A 17,280-nucleotide genomic window follows, 5' to 3' on the forward strand; every position below is an offset into this window, starting at 1 on the left:
TGCTGGGGCAGGTGGCTGCATGGACACAGTGCGAGTGAGCAGAGGCGTCTGTCTGTCCTCACCGGGTGGTGCTGTGGGTCCCTCGGGCATCAAGGCCACTCCTTGGCACTTCTGCCCACTTGTCCTTTCTCCCCCGCTGTCCCCTGCCAGGCTGCTCTCTTGATGACAACGGGGTTGAGTTTCCGGTTGGACAGATCTGGTCTCCCGGTGATCCCTGTGAGTTATGCATCTGCCAGGTGAATGACAACCTGCGCGCCTTCAGCTGCTTTCCCCGCCTCCCCGCCCCGGCCAGCACAGCTGCCTCTACAGAAGGGGGCCACGTCAGGCCCCATCCCCATCTCCCTTCCATGCTGTCAGCTCCTGTTTTTGTAGAAGAGCTGGGATCCAGGTTATTTTGTCCTCCATAGATTTTCAGGACGGCAGAGCTTGGCAGTCTGTCTGTCGTAAGAGTGGAAAGTGACCCATGGTGCGTGTGAGGGGACCCGCTGGCCTAAGGGGTCAGAACTAGGATTCGTGGGAACAGGTTTTTCATGGACAGGATTAACAAAGGGAGCCAGGCAGCCCGAGGCCCAGTAGTTCAGGCCTTTTCTGTGCAACTGTGATGCTTCCTTCATTAACATCAATCCTATGACCTCACCTCTTCAGAAATGGATAAGGTGAGGGTGTGTGAGTTTGAGAGTCAGATCAACAGAAATGCAAACACAGCTATTTACCAGCACAATTGTTTTAGCTCCTGTTTGAGTACAGGTTGGCTTTCCTTTCTACTTTAAAAAATATTTAAAAAAATTTTTTTGTCTGCGCCATCTGGCATCTGGGATCTTAGTTCCTGACCAGGGATCAAACCCATGCCCCCCTGCAGTGGAAGTGACAAGTCTTAACCACAGGACCTCCAGGGAAGTCCCCAGTTTCCTCTCTACTTTGAAAGAATTTTTAGTCCCTTTGAATTTTATTTTTTAAAAATGAGGTCCCTGCACTGGCTGTGGGCTTCCCAGGTGGTGCTTGTGGTAAAGAACTTGCCTGCCAATGCAGGAGACATAAAAGACGCTGGTTCGATTCCTAGGTTGGGAAGATCCCCTGGAGGAGGGAATGGCAACCCACTCCAGTATTCTTGCCTGCAGAATCCCATGGACAGAGGAGCCTGGCGGGCTACAGTCTATAGGGTTACAAAGAGTTGGACATGACTGAAGCGACTCAGCACGCGTGTACACACTGACTGTGTCATCAGCATCGCTGGGGGGCCTGGTAGAACCTTGGTTCTAGCTGCCCAGGCCTTGGACTCAGCATCTGCATTTTAACCCCTGGGTGACTTGGGTGTACACCAGCTCGTGAGAACCACGGCCTTCACATCCTCTTGATGCGCCATTTGTTAAAAGGCCTTAGACTCTTAAAAAACTTGGAAACACTTCATTGGAATTAGAGTGGGGAGGAAGGTTACCTCCGCTGCCTTTTTTCTCCTTCAGGACTGATCTAGGGCACTCATATTACAAGAAAATCACACAAAACTTCAGCCTCTTTTGAAAGAAAAGAAACTGTGTACGGCGCTTTCATCTTCTGAAAGACATTTCCGGTGGAATAGCTTTCTATAAAAATAGGATTTTATTGTACTCCGTAGGTTTGGGGTGAGCCAGGGTTTCAGGGAAACGCTGACAGAAGAATTTGGATGGGGTCATGGCACAGCCTTGGCTGTTGGGGGAAGGGACGGGAAGCTGAGGAGACCAGAACCCCAGCTCTGACCTTTCCCCTCTGGGGTATGGGAAGGCTTTCTGGAAGGCTAAAGCCCCCTCTCCCAAGTAGCTGGTTCTTTTTGGGGGAACCCTGACACCTCCTAGCTGCATTGTGATGCCCCTTAGGCCAGGTCCTGGCCAATTCGCAGCACTGCCCTTTCTTTTGGGGGACTGGCAGGGTGGAGTAGGGTGGGGAGGTGGGTACTGGTGTGGCAAGTGGGGTCTTGGTGAAGTTATTCCTTCCTCCAGGCAGATGGCTCAGTGAGCTGCAAGAGGACAGACTGTGTGGACTCCTGCCCTCACCCGATTCGAATCCCCGGACAGTGCTGCCCAGACTGTTCGGCAGGTAATGTTCTGTCTTGGGGTGGGGGGTGGGGCAGCATAGAACCCCCGGTCCCCGCATCCGGGCTCACCCTGCACCAGGCTTCTCTGTGCAGAGCACCACCCCTGCTTCATCTCTGCTTGTCCTTGCAACATATCCATGGGGCAACCCCATTTTAGAGATGAGGAAACTGGGGCTCAGGGACGGAAAACGGTTTGCCCAAAGGAAGCTCCATCTGGGTGCTGGAAGCAGATATGAAAATGTGCAGAGCTTGCAGCCTAGGTGGGGTGATAAACGAACATCCCTGTGAGACAGTTGGAGAACAGGGAGAGGAAATTAAAGCGATCTTTTATATTTTAATAGTAATTTTCACCTTTTCCATCATTTCACAAGTAACATTTTGTTATAGAACATTTAGAAAATACAGACAGCAAAGGAAAAAATTAAAAAGCAACCATTACCACTTTTAACTTTATGGTTTTGTCTTTCCAGTCTCTCTTCATGATATAACATCAATATCTATGTATCTCTCTCTGTATAATATATCTATAACATACATCTACATATCTATCATGTCATAGATACATAGCATATCATAGATATATATTACATATTTTTCTTTTTTTTTTTTAGCTGTGCCACACAGCTTGTGAAATCTTCAACCAGTGATTGAACCTGTACCCTTGATAGTGAAAACACAGCGTCCTAGCCACTGAACTGCCAGGGAATTTCCTATATAATTTTTCTTATAAAATGTTTCTCTACTGTCCCATCACCTGCTTTTTTATACTTACTTGTGTGGGATAAAGGGGCTTCCCTAGTGGTTCAGATAGTAAAGAATCTGCCTGCAGTTCAGGAGACCCAGGCTCAATTCCTGGGTTGGGAAGATCCCCTGGAAAAGGGCATGGCAACCCACTCCTGTGTTCTTGCCTGGAGAATCCCATGGACAGAGGAGCCTGGTGGGCTACAGCCCATGGGGTCACAAAGAGTCGGACATGACTGAGTGACTAACATGGGATAAATATCATCAAGGTGGCCACCCTCAGGCGGGCCTCTGCAGGCTTCGGGAAGCAGAGAGGGGAGCTGTGGGGGACCCTCCTGGAGGGTGGGGTTTGAGGTTTGGCTGAGTGCAGAGGAGCAGACAGGGTGGCTGTGGCACACAGGTTGGTTGAGTCTCCGAGTCCTTCATCCTGATCCTGCCTGGTGAGGGGTAGGAGGAACGGCCCCCTTGCCCAGGTGAGAACCCTGAAGTGAAGACACTATGATCCCTTTGCTGAATCCAGTGAGAAAAAAGTCAGCAACCGATCCAAGAGTGTGTTCTGTTCCTTCCCCCGTCCCCTGGGCAAGTGCCTGCAGAGCCCGTTGGCCTGACCTTTGCTGCCTGGATAGGCCTTGGACTTTGGCCCTGGTGAAGGCTGGACACCGCACCCCCTCCCCGCACCCCTTCCCCTGCCCCCTGGCCAGCCCTCACCACGTGCTCTCTCTGGCAGGCTGCACCTACACAGGCAGAATCTTCTACAACAACCAGACCTTCCCGTCCGTGCTGGACCCGTGCCTGAGCTGCATCTGCCTGGTATGACCACCCTGACCCGGTCCGCGCCTGTAGAAGCTCCCCAGGAACTGCCACCAGCTCTTGAACTCTGGAGGCAAACATCCAGAGACTTCGAAGAGAACGGTTGCTTCCGGGTCTCGGTGAAAGGTGGCTCCCTCCAGCCCTGCCTGGGGTGAATCTTCACCCAAGGCCAGAGAAATACTTTTATCCCTGCCCAGCAAACCTCCTCTGCTTCTGGGTGACCAGGGAGGGTCTGGGCGGGGGCCTTAAGGTATAAAGTGTGGCCCAAGGTTCTCCGTGAGAGTGAAGGTGAGGAATGAAAGCCCAGGACTCTGCATGGAATCTTTAATATACTCACGTTTCTCAGCCCGTCCCTGAGCTCAACACAACCTCAGTTAATCCCCAGGGAAGCCTATGAGGTGGGCAGCACTGCCGTCCCCAGCTGCTGGGTGAGAAAACCTGGCACAGAGAGACAGTCATTTGCTCAAGACTCCATAAGTAGTCAAGTGAGGTGCCAGGAATTGATCCTAGCAACCTGAATCTCTTTCAGAAAGCACATGTTTACCTTAAGCCATATCACCTAGGCCATAGCTCAGTCTAAATGACAGGAGTTTCATTTGGTATTTGGAAAATGGAAAAATAAGCCCTTATTGCTTGTCATGCTGGATATGTTTCATGCTAATGAGGCTTTTTTGTTGATGGTGGTCTGCTGAAAAAAGATTGAGACACTTGGGGTGAACATCCCTGGCCTCTGGGTGACCCTGTTCATTCATAGCCGTTTACGTTGGGGGAGCTTTGACTTCTGGGTCCTTTCTCCTAAATTAAAAAAATTAATTAATTAATTAATTAATCTTTGGTTGTGCTGGGTCTTTGCTGCTGCCCGTGGGCTTTCTCTAGTTGCGGCGAGCAGGGGCTACTCTTGTTGCAGCGTGTGGACTTCTCAGTGCGGTGGCTTCTCTTGTTGCAGGGCACAGGCTCTAGGCACACAGACTTCAGCAGTTGCAGCACATGGGCTCAGCAGTTGCCGTGCACGAGCTTAGTTGCTCCAAGCCGTGTGAATTCTTCCAGGATTAGGGATCGAGCCCGTGCACCCTGCATTGGCAGGCAGATTCTTACCCGCTGAGCCACCAGGAAAGTCCTTCCTAAGTTCTGGGTGCTCAGCTTCCCTGGGCGGTTCATGACTTGTTCAACAGGTACCTGTTGACTGATGAGCTCTCAGGGCAAGGCCAGGCCCTTGGCCCCGGGGGGCTTGCGTTCTAGCAGGAGGACAGGCTCCTACTTGGTCTGTCCCCTCACCATGGACCCCTAGCCTGACCTTGGTGGCTCCCATGGGCACTCAACGGCTGTGTGGTCTGTCATTCCCGAGTGTCCCTTCAGCCCCCAGAATGAAGGGCCTTGCGAGTTTTCTGTGTCCTGCAGCTGGGCTCCGTGGCCTGCTCGCCCGTGGACTGCCCCATCACCTGCTCCTACCCTTTCCACCCTGATGGGGAGTGCTGTCCAGTGTGCCAAGGTGAGTGGGACCAGCCGCCCCTCTTCCAGGACTCCTGGGTGGGCCTTGGCTCTCACAGCCCCTGTCTCTGCTGCCCCCTACAGACTGCAACTACGAGGGGAGGAAGGTGGGGAACGGCCAAGTGTTCACCTTGGACGATGAGCCCTGTACCCAGTGCGTATGCCAGGTGAGCTGGTCCTGGGGACCCCGGAGCTGCCCGGCCAGGGGCTGCTTCTAGCCTTTAGTCCCTTTGCCAAACCTGGAGCTTCTTAGCCAGTGTACACCCATCTTCCACCCGCTGTTATGCAGCTTTAATTACCTGTGGGAATACCTTTGGGTTTGACAGTATCCTCTGCCTGCGTAGTTTCCTTAAGGTTTCCCCACCGGGTCCGGCTTCACCTGTTGTTCAGGTGAGGACCAGACCCTGCAGCTTCTGCCCGAGATCTTTCTGTGGGTCCAGCTGCTGGTGTAAGAATTCCTTGAGGGTGCTGCTCTGGGCAGGTGAGATGCTCTGGGCTTCTCACCCGTCTCCTGTTTCCCCAGCTGGGAGAGGTTACCTGCGAGAAGGTGTCCTGCCAGCAGGCTTGCTCGGACCGCACCATGCCCCGCAGGGACTGCTGCTCCTCCTGTCCAGGTAGGCGGGCCTCTGTGACCTGGAGTCTCATCACCGTCTTTTTTCCACTCTGCTCTTCTCAGAAACACAGAACTTATACTGGGCTGGATGTGACAAACCCAGGCTCAGAGAGGAAATGTGGCCCACCTGAGGTCACACAGCTGGCTCGTGGTGCGCCCGGGCTCACGCCTGGGCTCACTGACCCGTGTGCTGACCCGCGTTGGTGCTCTTTATTCTCCACTGTGCCATGCCATCAGACGAGTCTGTTTACTGTTCCTTTTTCTTCATTTCCTCCTTTCTGAGTCTCTTCCCCTGCTTTCTATTTTTTTTTCTTTGTGCTTTTTCTTTTTTTCCCTCTGTTTTCTAAATCCTTTCTCTAAAAGTTAGAATTTAGGAACTGAATCAATTTTGCAGAAGAATAATTGCTAATATGTATTGAGTACCCTTTATTTATCAGGGAACATCATATATATATTTTTTAGTTGATGTATAATTGACACAACACCTGATATTTTTGTTTCAGGTGTACGGCATAATGATTTGATATTTTGTATTTTGTGAAAAGATCACCAGAGGAAGTCTAGTGATTGTCTCCCTACACGCAGTTACAATGTTTTTCTTGTGATGAGAACTTCTAAAGTCTAATCTCTTAGCAACTTTGAAATACAATATTTCAATACAGGATTTTTAACTATAGTTATATTGTACAGTACATCACCATGACTTATTTATTTCATAACTGAAAATTTGCACCTTCTGATCCCCTTCACCCGTTGTGACCATCCCTCACCTCCCATCTCTGTCAACCACCGATCTGTTCTCTGTATCAGTGAGTTCAGCTTTTTAAAAATGATTCCATATATAAGGGAAATTATATGATATTTATCTTTCTCTGATATATTCATTTAGCATTATACTTTCTAGATCCATCCACATTGTTGCAAATAGTAAGATTTCATTCTTTTCTGTTGTTGAGTAATATTTCATTATATATATTAACATAAGTGTGTGTGTATATATATATATATATATATGTATATATATATGGCAGGAGGAGAAGGGGATGACAGAATGAGATGGTTGGATGACGTCACCAACTTGGTGGACATGAGTTTCAGCAAACTCAGGAGATGGTGAAGGACAGGGAAGCCTGGTGTGCTGCAGTCCATGGGGTTGCAGAGTTGGACACAACTGAGCAACTGAACTGAGCTGATATATATCTGCACACACCACATACTTATCCATCTTTATCTATTGATGGATACTTAGGTTGTTCCCATGTCTTGGCTATTGAAATAATACTGGAATGAATCTGGAGGTGCATATATCTTTTTGAATTACAGTTTTCATTTTCTTTGGATATATACCCAGGCATAGGCTTCACTGGTAGCTTAGCAGGTAAAGAATGCACCGGCAATGCAGGAGATTTGGGTTCGATCCCTGGGTTGGGAAGATCTCCTGGAGAAGGGCATGGCAACCCACTCCAGTATTCATGCCTGGAAAATCCCCATGGACAGAGGAGCCTGGCGGGCTGCAGTCTACAGGGTTGCAAAGAGTCAGACATGACTGAGCGACTGAGCACGCACGCATACCTGGGTGTAGGATTGCTGGATCATATGGTAGTTCTAGTTTTAGGTTTTTGAGGAACCTCCATACTGTTTAATGCAATGGCTATACCAGTTTCTGTACCAGTTTACATTCCCACCAACAGTGCATGAGGGTTCCCTTTTCTCCACATCCTCACCAACGCTTCTTATCTCTTGTCTTTGTGACAATAGCCATTCTAACAGGTGTGAAGTGGTTTCATTGTGGTTTCGATTTGCATTTCCCCAGTGATTAGTTATGTTGATTATCTTTTCCTGTACATGCTGGCCACCTGTTTGTTTTCATATGTGTTGTTTCATCCCCTGTTCACAGCAAGTCTTTATGATAGGTACTCTTATGTGTGCTAAGTCACTTCAGTTGTATCCAACTCTTTGCAACCCTGTGGATTGTAGCCCTCTAGGCTCCTCTGTCCATGGGATTCTCCAGGTAATACTGGGTGGGTTGCCATGCCCTCCTCCAGGGCTTCTTCCTGACCCAGAGATCGAACCCATGTCTCTTTCATCTCCGGCACTGGGAGATGGGTTTTTTACCACCAGCCACCTGGGAAGGCCCATCGGCACTCTTAGCATCCCCATTTTCCAGGTGAGGAAACTGAGGCACAGAGAGATGAAATGAGGTGCTCAGGGTCACACAGCTGGTTGGCAGTAGAGCTGGGATTTGAGCCCAGAGTCAATGCTTTTAGCTACTCTGCTGCATTAACTCCTGGACATTATTATGAACTCTATGTCATGAGTGTTCATCCATGTAGATCTTTTTGCAGAAGTATAAATGAGACATGGACATCCTACTGTACCACGTGCCTGTGTGTATGCTAAGTTGCTTCTTTTCAACTCTATGAACTGTAGCCCGCCAGGCTCCCCTGTCCATGGGGTTCTCCAGGCAAGAATACTGGCTGGGTTGCCATGCCTTCCTTCAGAGGATTGTCCTTTTCCAGGGATTGAACTCACATCTCTTATGTCTCCTGCATTGACAGACGAGTTCTTTACCACTAGGAGCCACCACACAGTTTCAGAGAATTCACGTAGCCTGCAGTTGGCCATTTAAAAAGCTCCCAAATGTTGTGGTTTGCTTGCCCTTTGCGGCTTTGGTTGACATTTCGATGGTTTTCTTCTCCTTCTTCTTTTTCTGCCCACAATGGACCTACTGTGAAACATCTTTGGTCAGACACTATTTTTTCCCAAATTTCGTGAGTTGTGTTCAGACCCTGTGGTTAATAGGTGGAGTAATTGTGTCACAGGGTGTCAGGAGTTGTTTGGTGATTCCCACGGCATGACAGCATGTTACCAGATGGGGTTCTGGAGAAAGAGGAAGCTTACAGAAATAGCTGTAACTGGTTCCCCATTTACCCACCAACTGTACACTGTGTGTTTTGAATTTAATTTTTCCAATTTAGCATGTCCATAGAGTACCTCACATGTGGCTATTTTGCACTTTTTTAAACTTCCAGGAGGACAGTGAATTTTTCCACAGATTTGTGGCCCGAATTTCCTCTTGTATAAAAGACCTCTTTAACTCCTTTGACCTTTTGAAGAGGACATTCTGTATTTAGAGCAGCTCTTCAGATCTGTGGATGAGCAGCTGGTGTCAGGAAACATTCTCATCCTGTACAGTCATTAAGTTGGGAACTGTTGAGTGATTGCAGATTCAACTTTAACCAGCACAAACCCCTCTGCAAGCTGATGGCTATTATTCCCCCAATTTCTAGAGATTAACCATTAGCTAAAGTGCCAGGCAGTGTATGGAGGATTTTATGTGTATCATTTCATTTAAATGCCCCAAGAATGTTTCATGCATTTAGTTGTTCAGTCACTGTCGTGTCCGACTCTGCACACCAGGGTTCCCTGTCCTTCACTGTCTCCCAGAGTTTGCTCAGACTCATGTCCGTTGAGTCAGTGATGCCATCCAACCATCTCATCCTCTGTCGTCCCCTTGTCCTCCTCCCTTCTATATTTCCCAGCATCAGGATCTTTTCCTATGAGTTTGCTCTTTGCATCAGGTGGCCAAAGTATTGGAGTATTCAGCATCAGTCCTTCCAATGAATATTGAGGGTTGGATTTCCTTTAGGATTGACTGGTTTGATCTCCTTGCTGTCCAAGGGATGCTCAAGAGTTTTCTCCAGCACCACAGTTCAGTTCTTTGGTGCTCAACCTTCTTTATGGTCCAACTCTGACATCCATACATGACTACTGGAAAAACCACAGCTTTGACTATATGGGCCTTTGTCAGCAAAGTTCATGTATGGGTTCTCTTATTATCTCTATTTTGTAGATAGGGAGGTGGAGACTCAGAGAAGTTAAGTTTCTGTCTTTTTAAAAAAAAATTATTTATTGTTTATTTATTTTTTTTGGCCATGCCACCAGGACTTCCTTGGTAGCTCAGACAGTAAGGAGTTTGCCTGCAATGCAGGAGACCTGGGTTCCATCCCTGGGTTGGGAAGATCCCCTGGAGAAGGAAATGGCAACCCACTCCACTATTCTTGCCTGGAAAATCCCATGGATGGAGGAGCCTGTTGCAAAGAGTCGGACACGACTGAGCGACTTCACTTTCTTTACTTTACTTTCTTTCTTTACCCAGCCTGTAGGGTTTCAGTTCTCCAACCAGGGATCAAACCTTGGCCCCCTGCAGCAAAATTGCCAAGTCCCAATCACTGGATTGCCAGGGAATTCCCAAGTTTCTGTCTTTAAGGCCCTGCTGTAGGTGATGGTGTCCTCAGACTCAGGGCCAGGTCTCTGATTCCTCACTCCCTTCTCAGCCCCATTCTGCTCTGTAGCCCCCTGATGGGGAATCAGGCCCAAAGAGGCGAGATGCAGAGCCCACCCACCTCCTTTTCCTTCACCTGCCTCAGCTGCAGTCACCTCTTCCTAATGAGATGTATTTTTAAGGAGAAACTGCTTTTTATTGAAATACAAGGTATTCATTGTTTCCTTTTGATAATTAAAAAAAAAAACACAGCTTACTTGAGATATAATACACACACCATACAGGTAACACACTCAAAGTACACAACTCAGTGGTTTTTGGTAGAGTTGTATGATTGTCCTTCTGATGGTTTATATATATATGTGTGTATATGTATATATGTCTTTATTTAATTGAGGTATAGTTGATTAGGGCTTCCCTGGTGGCTCAGATAGTAAAGAATCTGCCCTGCAGTACAGGAAATCCAGATTCGATCCCTGTCAGGGAGATCCCCTGGAGAAAGGAATGACTTCCCACTCCTATATTTTGCCTGAAGAATCCCATGGACAGAGGAGCCTGGTGGGCTATAGTCCATGGGGTCGCAAAGGGTTGGACATGACTGAGCGGCCAACACGTCATAGTTGATGTACAAATTTCAGGTGTACAACCTGGTGATTCACAATTGTTTTTTTTTTTTTTTTTGATTCACAGTTGTTAAAGGTTATCTCGATGATTTTTAAAATTTAATCGTCCCAATTTTTAATGTGTTTGCCAGCCTCTGTCTCCTCCCTTGATCATACCTTTTTCCAGTATTTTTTTTTCCTTCCACTATGGATTAAGTCCTTATGATGCGCTGGACTCCAGGTTGAGACTTAAAAAACGATTATTTTTCAGTAGAATTTTTTTTTAGAGTATTTTTAGATTCAGAGCAAAATCAAGCAGAAGGTTACAGAAAGCTTCCCATGTACCTACCTCCTGCCCTCCCCCAGGCACAGTGCCACCGCACCCCCCATGGTCAACATCCCCCACCAGATGGTGCCCTTGCTACAACTGATGAACCCACTCTGACACACATTTGTCACCTGAAGCCCATAGTTTACATTCGGGTTTAGGCGAGCCCTCTAAGGCTCCATTTCATTCAGTCTTCACTGCATGGCTTCTATGGTCATCACTGTTATTATGAAGCCCATTTTACAGATGAGGAAATGGAGGTTCAGGGAGTTAAGAGCCTTACACAAGGTCATACGGCCAATGCCTTTGGTGCACTGCGTCTCTCTGTTCATGGTTCCTCTTGGGTCTTCCCTTTCTGGAGACAGGAGCTGGCAAGTCCCCCTCCCCCTGAGCCCCCAGCTGTGCGAGGACCCTCGGAGGACACATAACAGGCATCGTCCCGGGGCAGCTCATGCCAGACCTGCCTCAGGGAGAACCACTGTGCATCTTCTCGCCCCCGCCCCTCTCTCTAGAGTCCCTGGAAGAGAGCCGGGCACTCTCCCCTCGTGGAGACGTGGAGCTCAGCAAAGCAGCCCGGAGCCCCCGTGGAGACCCCGAGGCCCCCATCAACTGCAGCTCCTGCCCAGGGCCCCCAGAGGTGGCCCCTCAGAGGCCAGCACTCCAGCTCCTCCAGCTCCTTCTGAGAATGAACCTGTCTAACCCCCAGACTTTACCCGTGAGCCCCTCAGGAGCCCAGGCCTCACCCTCACCGTCTTCGAGGCCAGGAGGGCCCAGGGCCTCCCAGCCTCCTCAGCCCTCATTGGGGCCTCCGATCCCTCCAGGAGCCTCCTCTCTACCTCCAGCCTCTCCCATGGCTCCCGGACCACCTCCTTTGACTCCAGCGCTCCCGTCCTCCGCCTCCGGGGCCCACTCAGCGTCCAGAAGGCCTTCTCTGCCTGCCGCCATCCCGCGTGGAGCCTCAGCCCTTTCCACAACAGGCCCCGGTGCCTCAGAGACTCCCGTCACTGTCCTCAGGCCTCGCAGGTCCTCTCCAGCCACCTCCAGACTCTCTGCAGCCCTCGTGGCCACAGCCAGCCCCGGCCCCCGGCAGCCCACCCTGGGGACCTCACAGGAGGAGGAGTCCATGGTGTAAGCAGGCCTCCATTTCAGGGTCATGCCCAGGGCATGTGGGACAGAGAAGACTCTGCCGGGGGCCCTGGGAGCTTGCAGGGCCGCTCTGGGGACCAACGAGGCTGCTGATCCTGCAGGACTCCTGGCGGGGCTGGAAAATCCTCAGGGCCTGATGTAGCCTTGTTCCCAGGAAGCATTTGGGATGTGTTGTGAGAATCCAGCAACGTGTTCTCCATGGTCAGCATCCTTCCTGGACCACAGCCCGCCTGTCTTTTGAGAAAGGTTGGGGCAGCTGAGTCCCTGCCCTGGAGGAGGAGGAAGGTCCGAAGGGGCTGGGATTCCACTGGGATTGTGCTACCAGCTGCCACATGTCTTCACCTGGGGTTTCCTGATTAAAATCTGTCTGGTCTCCTGCAGGCTGCCCTGCTCATTCACTTCTCGCCTTTGGAAAGGGAGAAGTCACTGCCTCATCACTGTCAAGCCCACGGGGGATGAACTAGCACCCACCTCAGCCCCCAGCTTGGGAGGAAAACCTGCATGGGCCTGGGGCTGGATTGGGAGGGGTCTTAGGTGAGCACCTGGTGACCTTTGATTCTGGGGGACTTCTAAAGTGAGGAGGGGAAGGACAGATGGAGAGGGCTTTGCAGGGTGGGTTCCCTGGGAGGGAGCCTCTGAGATGGAGTAGGAGGCCAGTGGAGTCTTAGGGTCCGTGCTCAGCTTTAATATCTCTGGGTATGAGGGAGGGAAGCAGGAGACTGAGGGGGTGGGCTGGGCAGTGCCAAGGTCTCAGCCAACCCTCTGTGGAGCTCTGAGGCTGAGATGGCCCTCAGAGTTGTCCTGCATTGGAGCAACGGGACAGGGCTTCGTGCTTCCATGTTGGCCAGTAATTCTATCTGAGCTGCTCCCGGAAAGGGGCGTCAGCCAGGGCAGTTCCCTGTGAGGTCTGGCGGCCCAGAGCTGCCACCCAACAACCTTCTTTCTGACTTGGGGAGTAAATGTGTCCGTCCTGAAGGGGGCATCTGGGTGGCGCAGCCCAGTTTCCATGACAGAGGACGGTGCTGTCATTGATGGGGAGACAAGAGATGGGGGTGGAAGACAGAGAGCTACGGTGTCACCAAGTCACCAACCTGCTACCCCTGAAACCCAAGAAGGCTGCATAATCACCTGCAGCCCCTGGTGCACGGACCCCGCTTGTCCTGGCTCAGGCCACCCTGCCCTTGGCTCTTCTCTGCCCTGCTGTTCACCATGTATCCCTGGAGGGGGATCCCCGGTGGTTATTGACTGCAAAGGCCATCTGGGGGTATCTAGCCCAGATGTTGGTGTAGTTGTTTAGTCGCTATGTCGTGTCCAACTCTTGTGACCCCATGGACTGTAGCCTGCCAGGCTCCTCTGTCTATGGGATTTCCCAGGCAAGAATGCTGGAGAAGGGAGTAATTTCCTTCTCCAGGGGGTCTTCCCTACCCAGGAATTGAACCTGTGTCTCCTGTATTGCAGGTGGATTCTTTACTGTCTGAGCTACCAGGGAAGCCCTCACGTTAGTGTACAGTGAAGTCGCTCAGTCGTGTCTGACTCTTTGCTACCCCATGGACTGTAGCCCACCAGGCTCCTCTGTCCATGGGATTTTCCAGGCAAGAATACTGGAATGGGTTGCCATTTCCTTCTCCAGGGGACCTTCCCAACCCAGGGATCGAACCCAGGTCCCCCGCATTGCAGGCAGATACTTTAACCTCTGTGCCACCAGGGAGGCCCTATGTTAGTGTAAGGAGGGGTCCTAATCCAAGCAGGGTGGCAGGAATAATGAATTTGGAATTAGGAGCCTGCAAACCAAAGACTTTAGAGATGCAAGGGGCTTAGAGACCATCAAGTGCTGCTGCTGCTGCTAAGTCACTTCAGTCGTGTCCGACTCTGTTCGACCCCATAGACGGCAGCCCACTAGGCTCCCCCGTCCCTGGGATTCTCCAGGCAAGAACACGAGTGGGTTGCCATTTCCTTCTCCAATGCATGAAAGTGAAAAGTGAAAGTGAAGTCGCTCAGTCATGTCCAACTCTTAGCGACCCCATGGACTGGTGCCTACCAGGCTCCTCTGTCCATGGGATTTCCCAGGCAAGAATACTGGAATGGGTTGCCATTTCCTTCTCCAGGACATCTTCCGAACCCAGGGATCGAACCCAGGTCCCCCACATTGCAGGCAGGTGCTTTAACCTTTGCGCCGCCAGGGAAGCTCTATGTTAGTGTAAGGAGGTGTCCTAATCCAAGCAGGGTGGCAGGAATAATGAATTTGGAATTAGGAGCCTGAAAACCAAAGACTTTAGAGATGCAAAGGACTTAGAGGCCATCAAGTGCAGTGAGACCCAAAATGTGTGGTGTAATGAGGTCTGGGGTACTATGAAACCCAGGTTTGAGCCCTACACTCTGACTCGCCATGGGACCTGAGGTCTTCGTTCCCTCATCTGTATAATGGGATTATGACAGTGCTTCCTCCTGGAGTTGAGATGGTTGCATGTGACACAGACTCCACTGGTCTCTGTGCTTTGTGGTGGTGACCTTGTGCGGCCTGCCGAGCTTCACAGCGCTGCCTGGGATCTAATTTCAGGATGAGAGTGTGGAACACTGGCTGCCCCTCCTCAGACAAGCCAGCTGTCAACATGGTAGAGGCTCAAAGTCAGTGCCAGTTTTCTCATCATTATCCCTGTATTCAACAAAGGATGCGATTCAAGTTTTAGTACTAGTCTTCCCTGTCCAGAACACTCAAGTATAATAAATGGTATTCATTTTGAACATAAAAAAAAAAAAAAAAAGCTGAGGGATGGGGAAGTGGGAGGACAGCTGTGAACACTTCCTCCAAGTTGGTCTAAGTATAAAAACATGCTTATTTGAGACTCCCCCATCCCCTACTTACAGCTGAGACCACAGAGGCCCAGAGAGGTCAGGAGAGTGTCCTAAGGTTGCACAGATTAGGAAGGCTGAGCTGGGAGGAGGGCCCAGGCTTCTGACTCCCAGTCTGGGCTTTTTTCCTTTGCGTGGCTTTTTGTTGACTTCTTCCGTTGGAGTTGCAGGGAGGCAGTTGATGGCTGCAGTTTATGCAAGGGTGCTGTGATCCCCTTGTCTTAGTTTGAGCTCTGTGAGAGCAGACCCAGAGAGAGAGACTGGGTGAGAGTCACCGCCCTGGAAGTGATCCCAGGGAGCATGGTGGGGATGAGGGGGGCGGGGAGAGAAGGGAAGACAGCCAGTCAGTTTTTGTTAAAGAGTGGTCACTGCTGTGGGCCAATGGCACCCTGTCCTTCTGTGGACCCTCTGGGAGGTCATGTGGCACACGCTTCAGAATTGTCCCCCGAAGCCCTGAGGATGTCACTCTTGTCCCTCTCTTGCTCTTGGACTGTCTGCTCCCCAGTAAGTCCAGCTGTCCCTACCCAAGGACCATGCCTGCCTCCTGTCTGCTTGCTCCGGGCCTAAGAAGGCCTGGTGGGGGGAAGGGAAGGAGGAAGTGCAGGAGCTGTCGGCAGAGCACTCCACCTATCCCCCAGCTGGGCCAGGGCTCTTACCGCCCACACTGTGGTCACCACAGTCCCTTCTCAGGACCCCCGGGGTGGGAGGCTCATGCTCTCCCCACCCCTTGTGGGCAGGCAGTGCCAATTGAGACATGTTGGGAGGTCTTGGGGGAACTTGGTAAGAGCATGCTCTGCCGGCAGTGAGCCCAGTATGATGCCCCTTGCCCAGGGCTGGCATCAGGAAAACCACTTTCAAGATCCCAAATAGGCACAGAGTGCTTTTTTTTTTTTTGGTCACACCACTTGGCTTGGGATCTTAGTCTCCCGAGCAAAGATCAAACTGGTCCATGGCAGTGAAAGTGCAGAGTCCTAACCACTGGACCACCAGAGAAGTCCCTGGCACAGAGTGCTTTTCGCCAACAGATGAACTGGTCTGAGTTCTCAGCAGCCTGCGCTCCAGCAAACGGGGGTGGGGAGTACTTGTTCTTGGGTGAGTTCACCCTGCACTCTCTCTCCTAGGAGTCCATCTGTCAGGTTCTGAGAAGCAGTAGAGGACAGGGAGGGGGGGCTGGAGCCTGTTCCCCCTGGGTCAGTTGTACTGGACCCAGGGAATTCCTGAAGGGCCAAATGATCAGACATGGTTCAAGAGACTTGCTTTTGGAGTTTATTAGATAAACACACTTGAGGACAAGCCATGGTAGGTTTCAAATTGGAACAAATTCTCTGAGGTTTAAAAGTACCTTTCATTAACTTATTTTCAATGTGGAGTAACCCACATCATTAGAAATAAAGATCTGTAAAATTGTATGCGGGGCTTCCTTGGTGGCTCAGATGGTAAAGAATCTGCCTGCAATGTGGGAGACCCAGGTTGCATCCCTGGGTCAGGAAGATCCCCTGGAGGAGGGCATGGCAACCCAGTCCAGTATTCTTCCCTGGAGAATAGTGAGGCATCTCCCCTCACCATATCCACCTAGACACCCCCTCCCATGCCACCCCTTTTGTGGTTTCTGGTTCTTGGGCACCATTTCTCTGTTTAAATACGTGCAAGCAAATCTTATGCTCTTTATAATCCAAAGATAGAATTGTCTAGGCTCCGTTATCACCTGTTGTTCAGCTTGTGTGTGTTCTTCTCACCTAACGATCTCTTCTTGAGATCTTTCCATCCCATCCCTAGCTTGCATCTTCAATCCTTTGCTTTTTACAGCTGCACAGCAGCTCACAGCAGCACACAGCAGACTTTTAACCATCTCCTGGGGGTGGACTTTGGGTCGGTTCAAATCTTGCTTTTACAAAAGATGCTACAAAGAATAACCCTGGCCTTACATCATTTTGCACGTGTGCAAGTCTGTCTGTAAGATGAATTCCCAGAAGTGAAGTTGTTGGGCCAAAAGGTATATGCCTGTCTGATTTTGATGGATAGTGCCAAATGGCACTCCTTAGGGGTTGTACCAATGATGCTCCCACCAGTTGTGTGCAGGTATCTGAGTCTGGGAAGATCAGAGCAGAGACCTGTGAGATGAAAATAACACTCCTGGGGAATTCCCTGGAGGTCCAGTGGTTAGGACTTGGCGCTTTCACTGCCGTGGGCCTGGGTTTGATCGAACCCCCGTCAGGGTCCTAAGATCCAGCAAGACACATGGTGTGGCAAAAAGAAAAAACCATCAAAACACTCCTGGACAAGTATGAGTGGGAAGGATGGATTGAGCTGAGTTTAGACCCCCAAGGCTCTCAGGAAGTGGGGAAAGAT

At 50.4% G+C, this 17,280-nt stretch overlaps 1 protein-coding gene across 11 annotated transcripts in view; it reads left to right on the plus strand.

Moving 5' to 3' along the window:
• VWCE (von Willebrand factor C and EGF domains) overlaps positions 1–17,280 on the plus strand; it is a 52,767-nt gene that overhangs the window by 22,543 nt on the left and 12,944 nt on the right. For 2 of the 11 annotated variants that reach the window (XM_086383571.1, XM_086383577.1), the window contains 7 exons: positions 151–236; positions 1,974–2,070; positions 3,537–3,619; positions 5,018–5,108; positions 5,192–5,274; positions 5,631–5,721; positions 11,448–12,461. In XM_086383571.1, the coding sequence (XP_086239697.1) occupies positions 151–236; positions 1,974–2,070; positions 3,537–3,619; positions 5,018–5,108; positions 5,192–5,274; positions 5,631–5,721; positions 11,448–12,067 (1,151 nt within the window). In that variant the 3' untranslated portion in view covers positions 12,068–12,461. Of the gene's footprint in view, positions 1–150; positions 237–1,973; positions 2,071–3,536; positions 3,922–4,975; positions 5,109–5,191; positions 5,275–5,630; positions 5,722–11,447; positions 12,462–17,280 lie in introns of those variants that run through there. The other 9 variants (XR_015157521.1, XR_015157518.1, XR_015157519.1 and 6 more) reach the window with 9 other exon arrangements.

This window comes from Bos grunniens, chromosome 29 (assembly GCF_055505025.1).
Source record: "Bos grunniens cultivar Pamir isolate PY7600 chromosome 29, Bosgru_T2T1.0, whole genome shotgun sequence".
Lineage (NCBI taxonomy): Eukaryota > Metazoa > Chordata > Mammalia > Artiodactyla > Bovidae > Bos > Bos grunniens.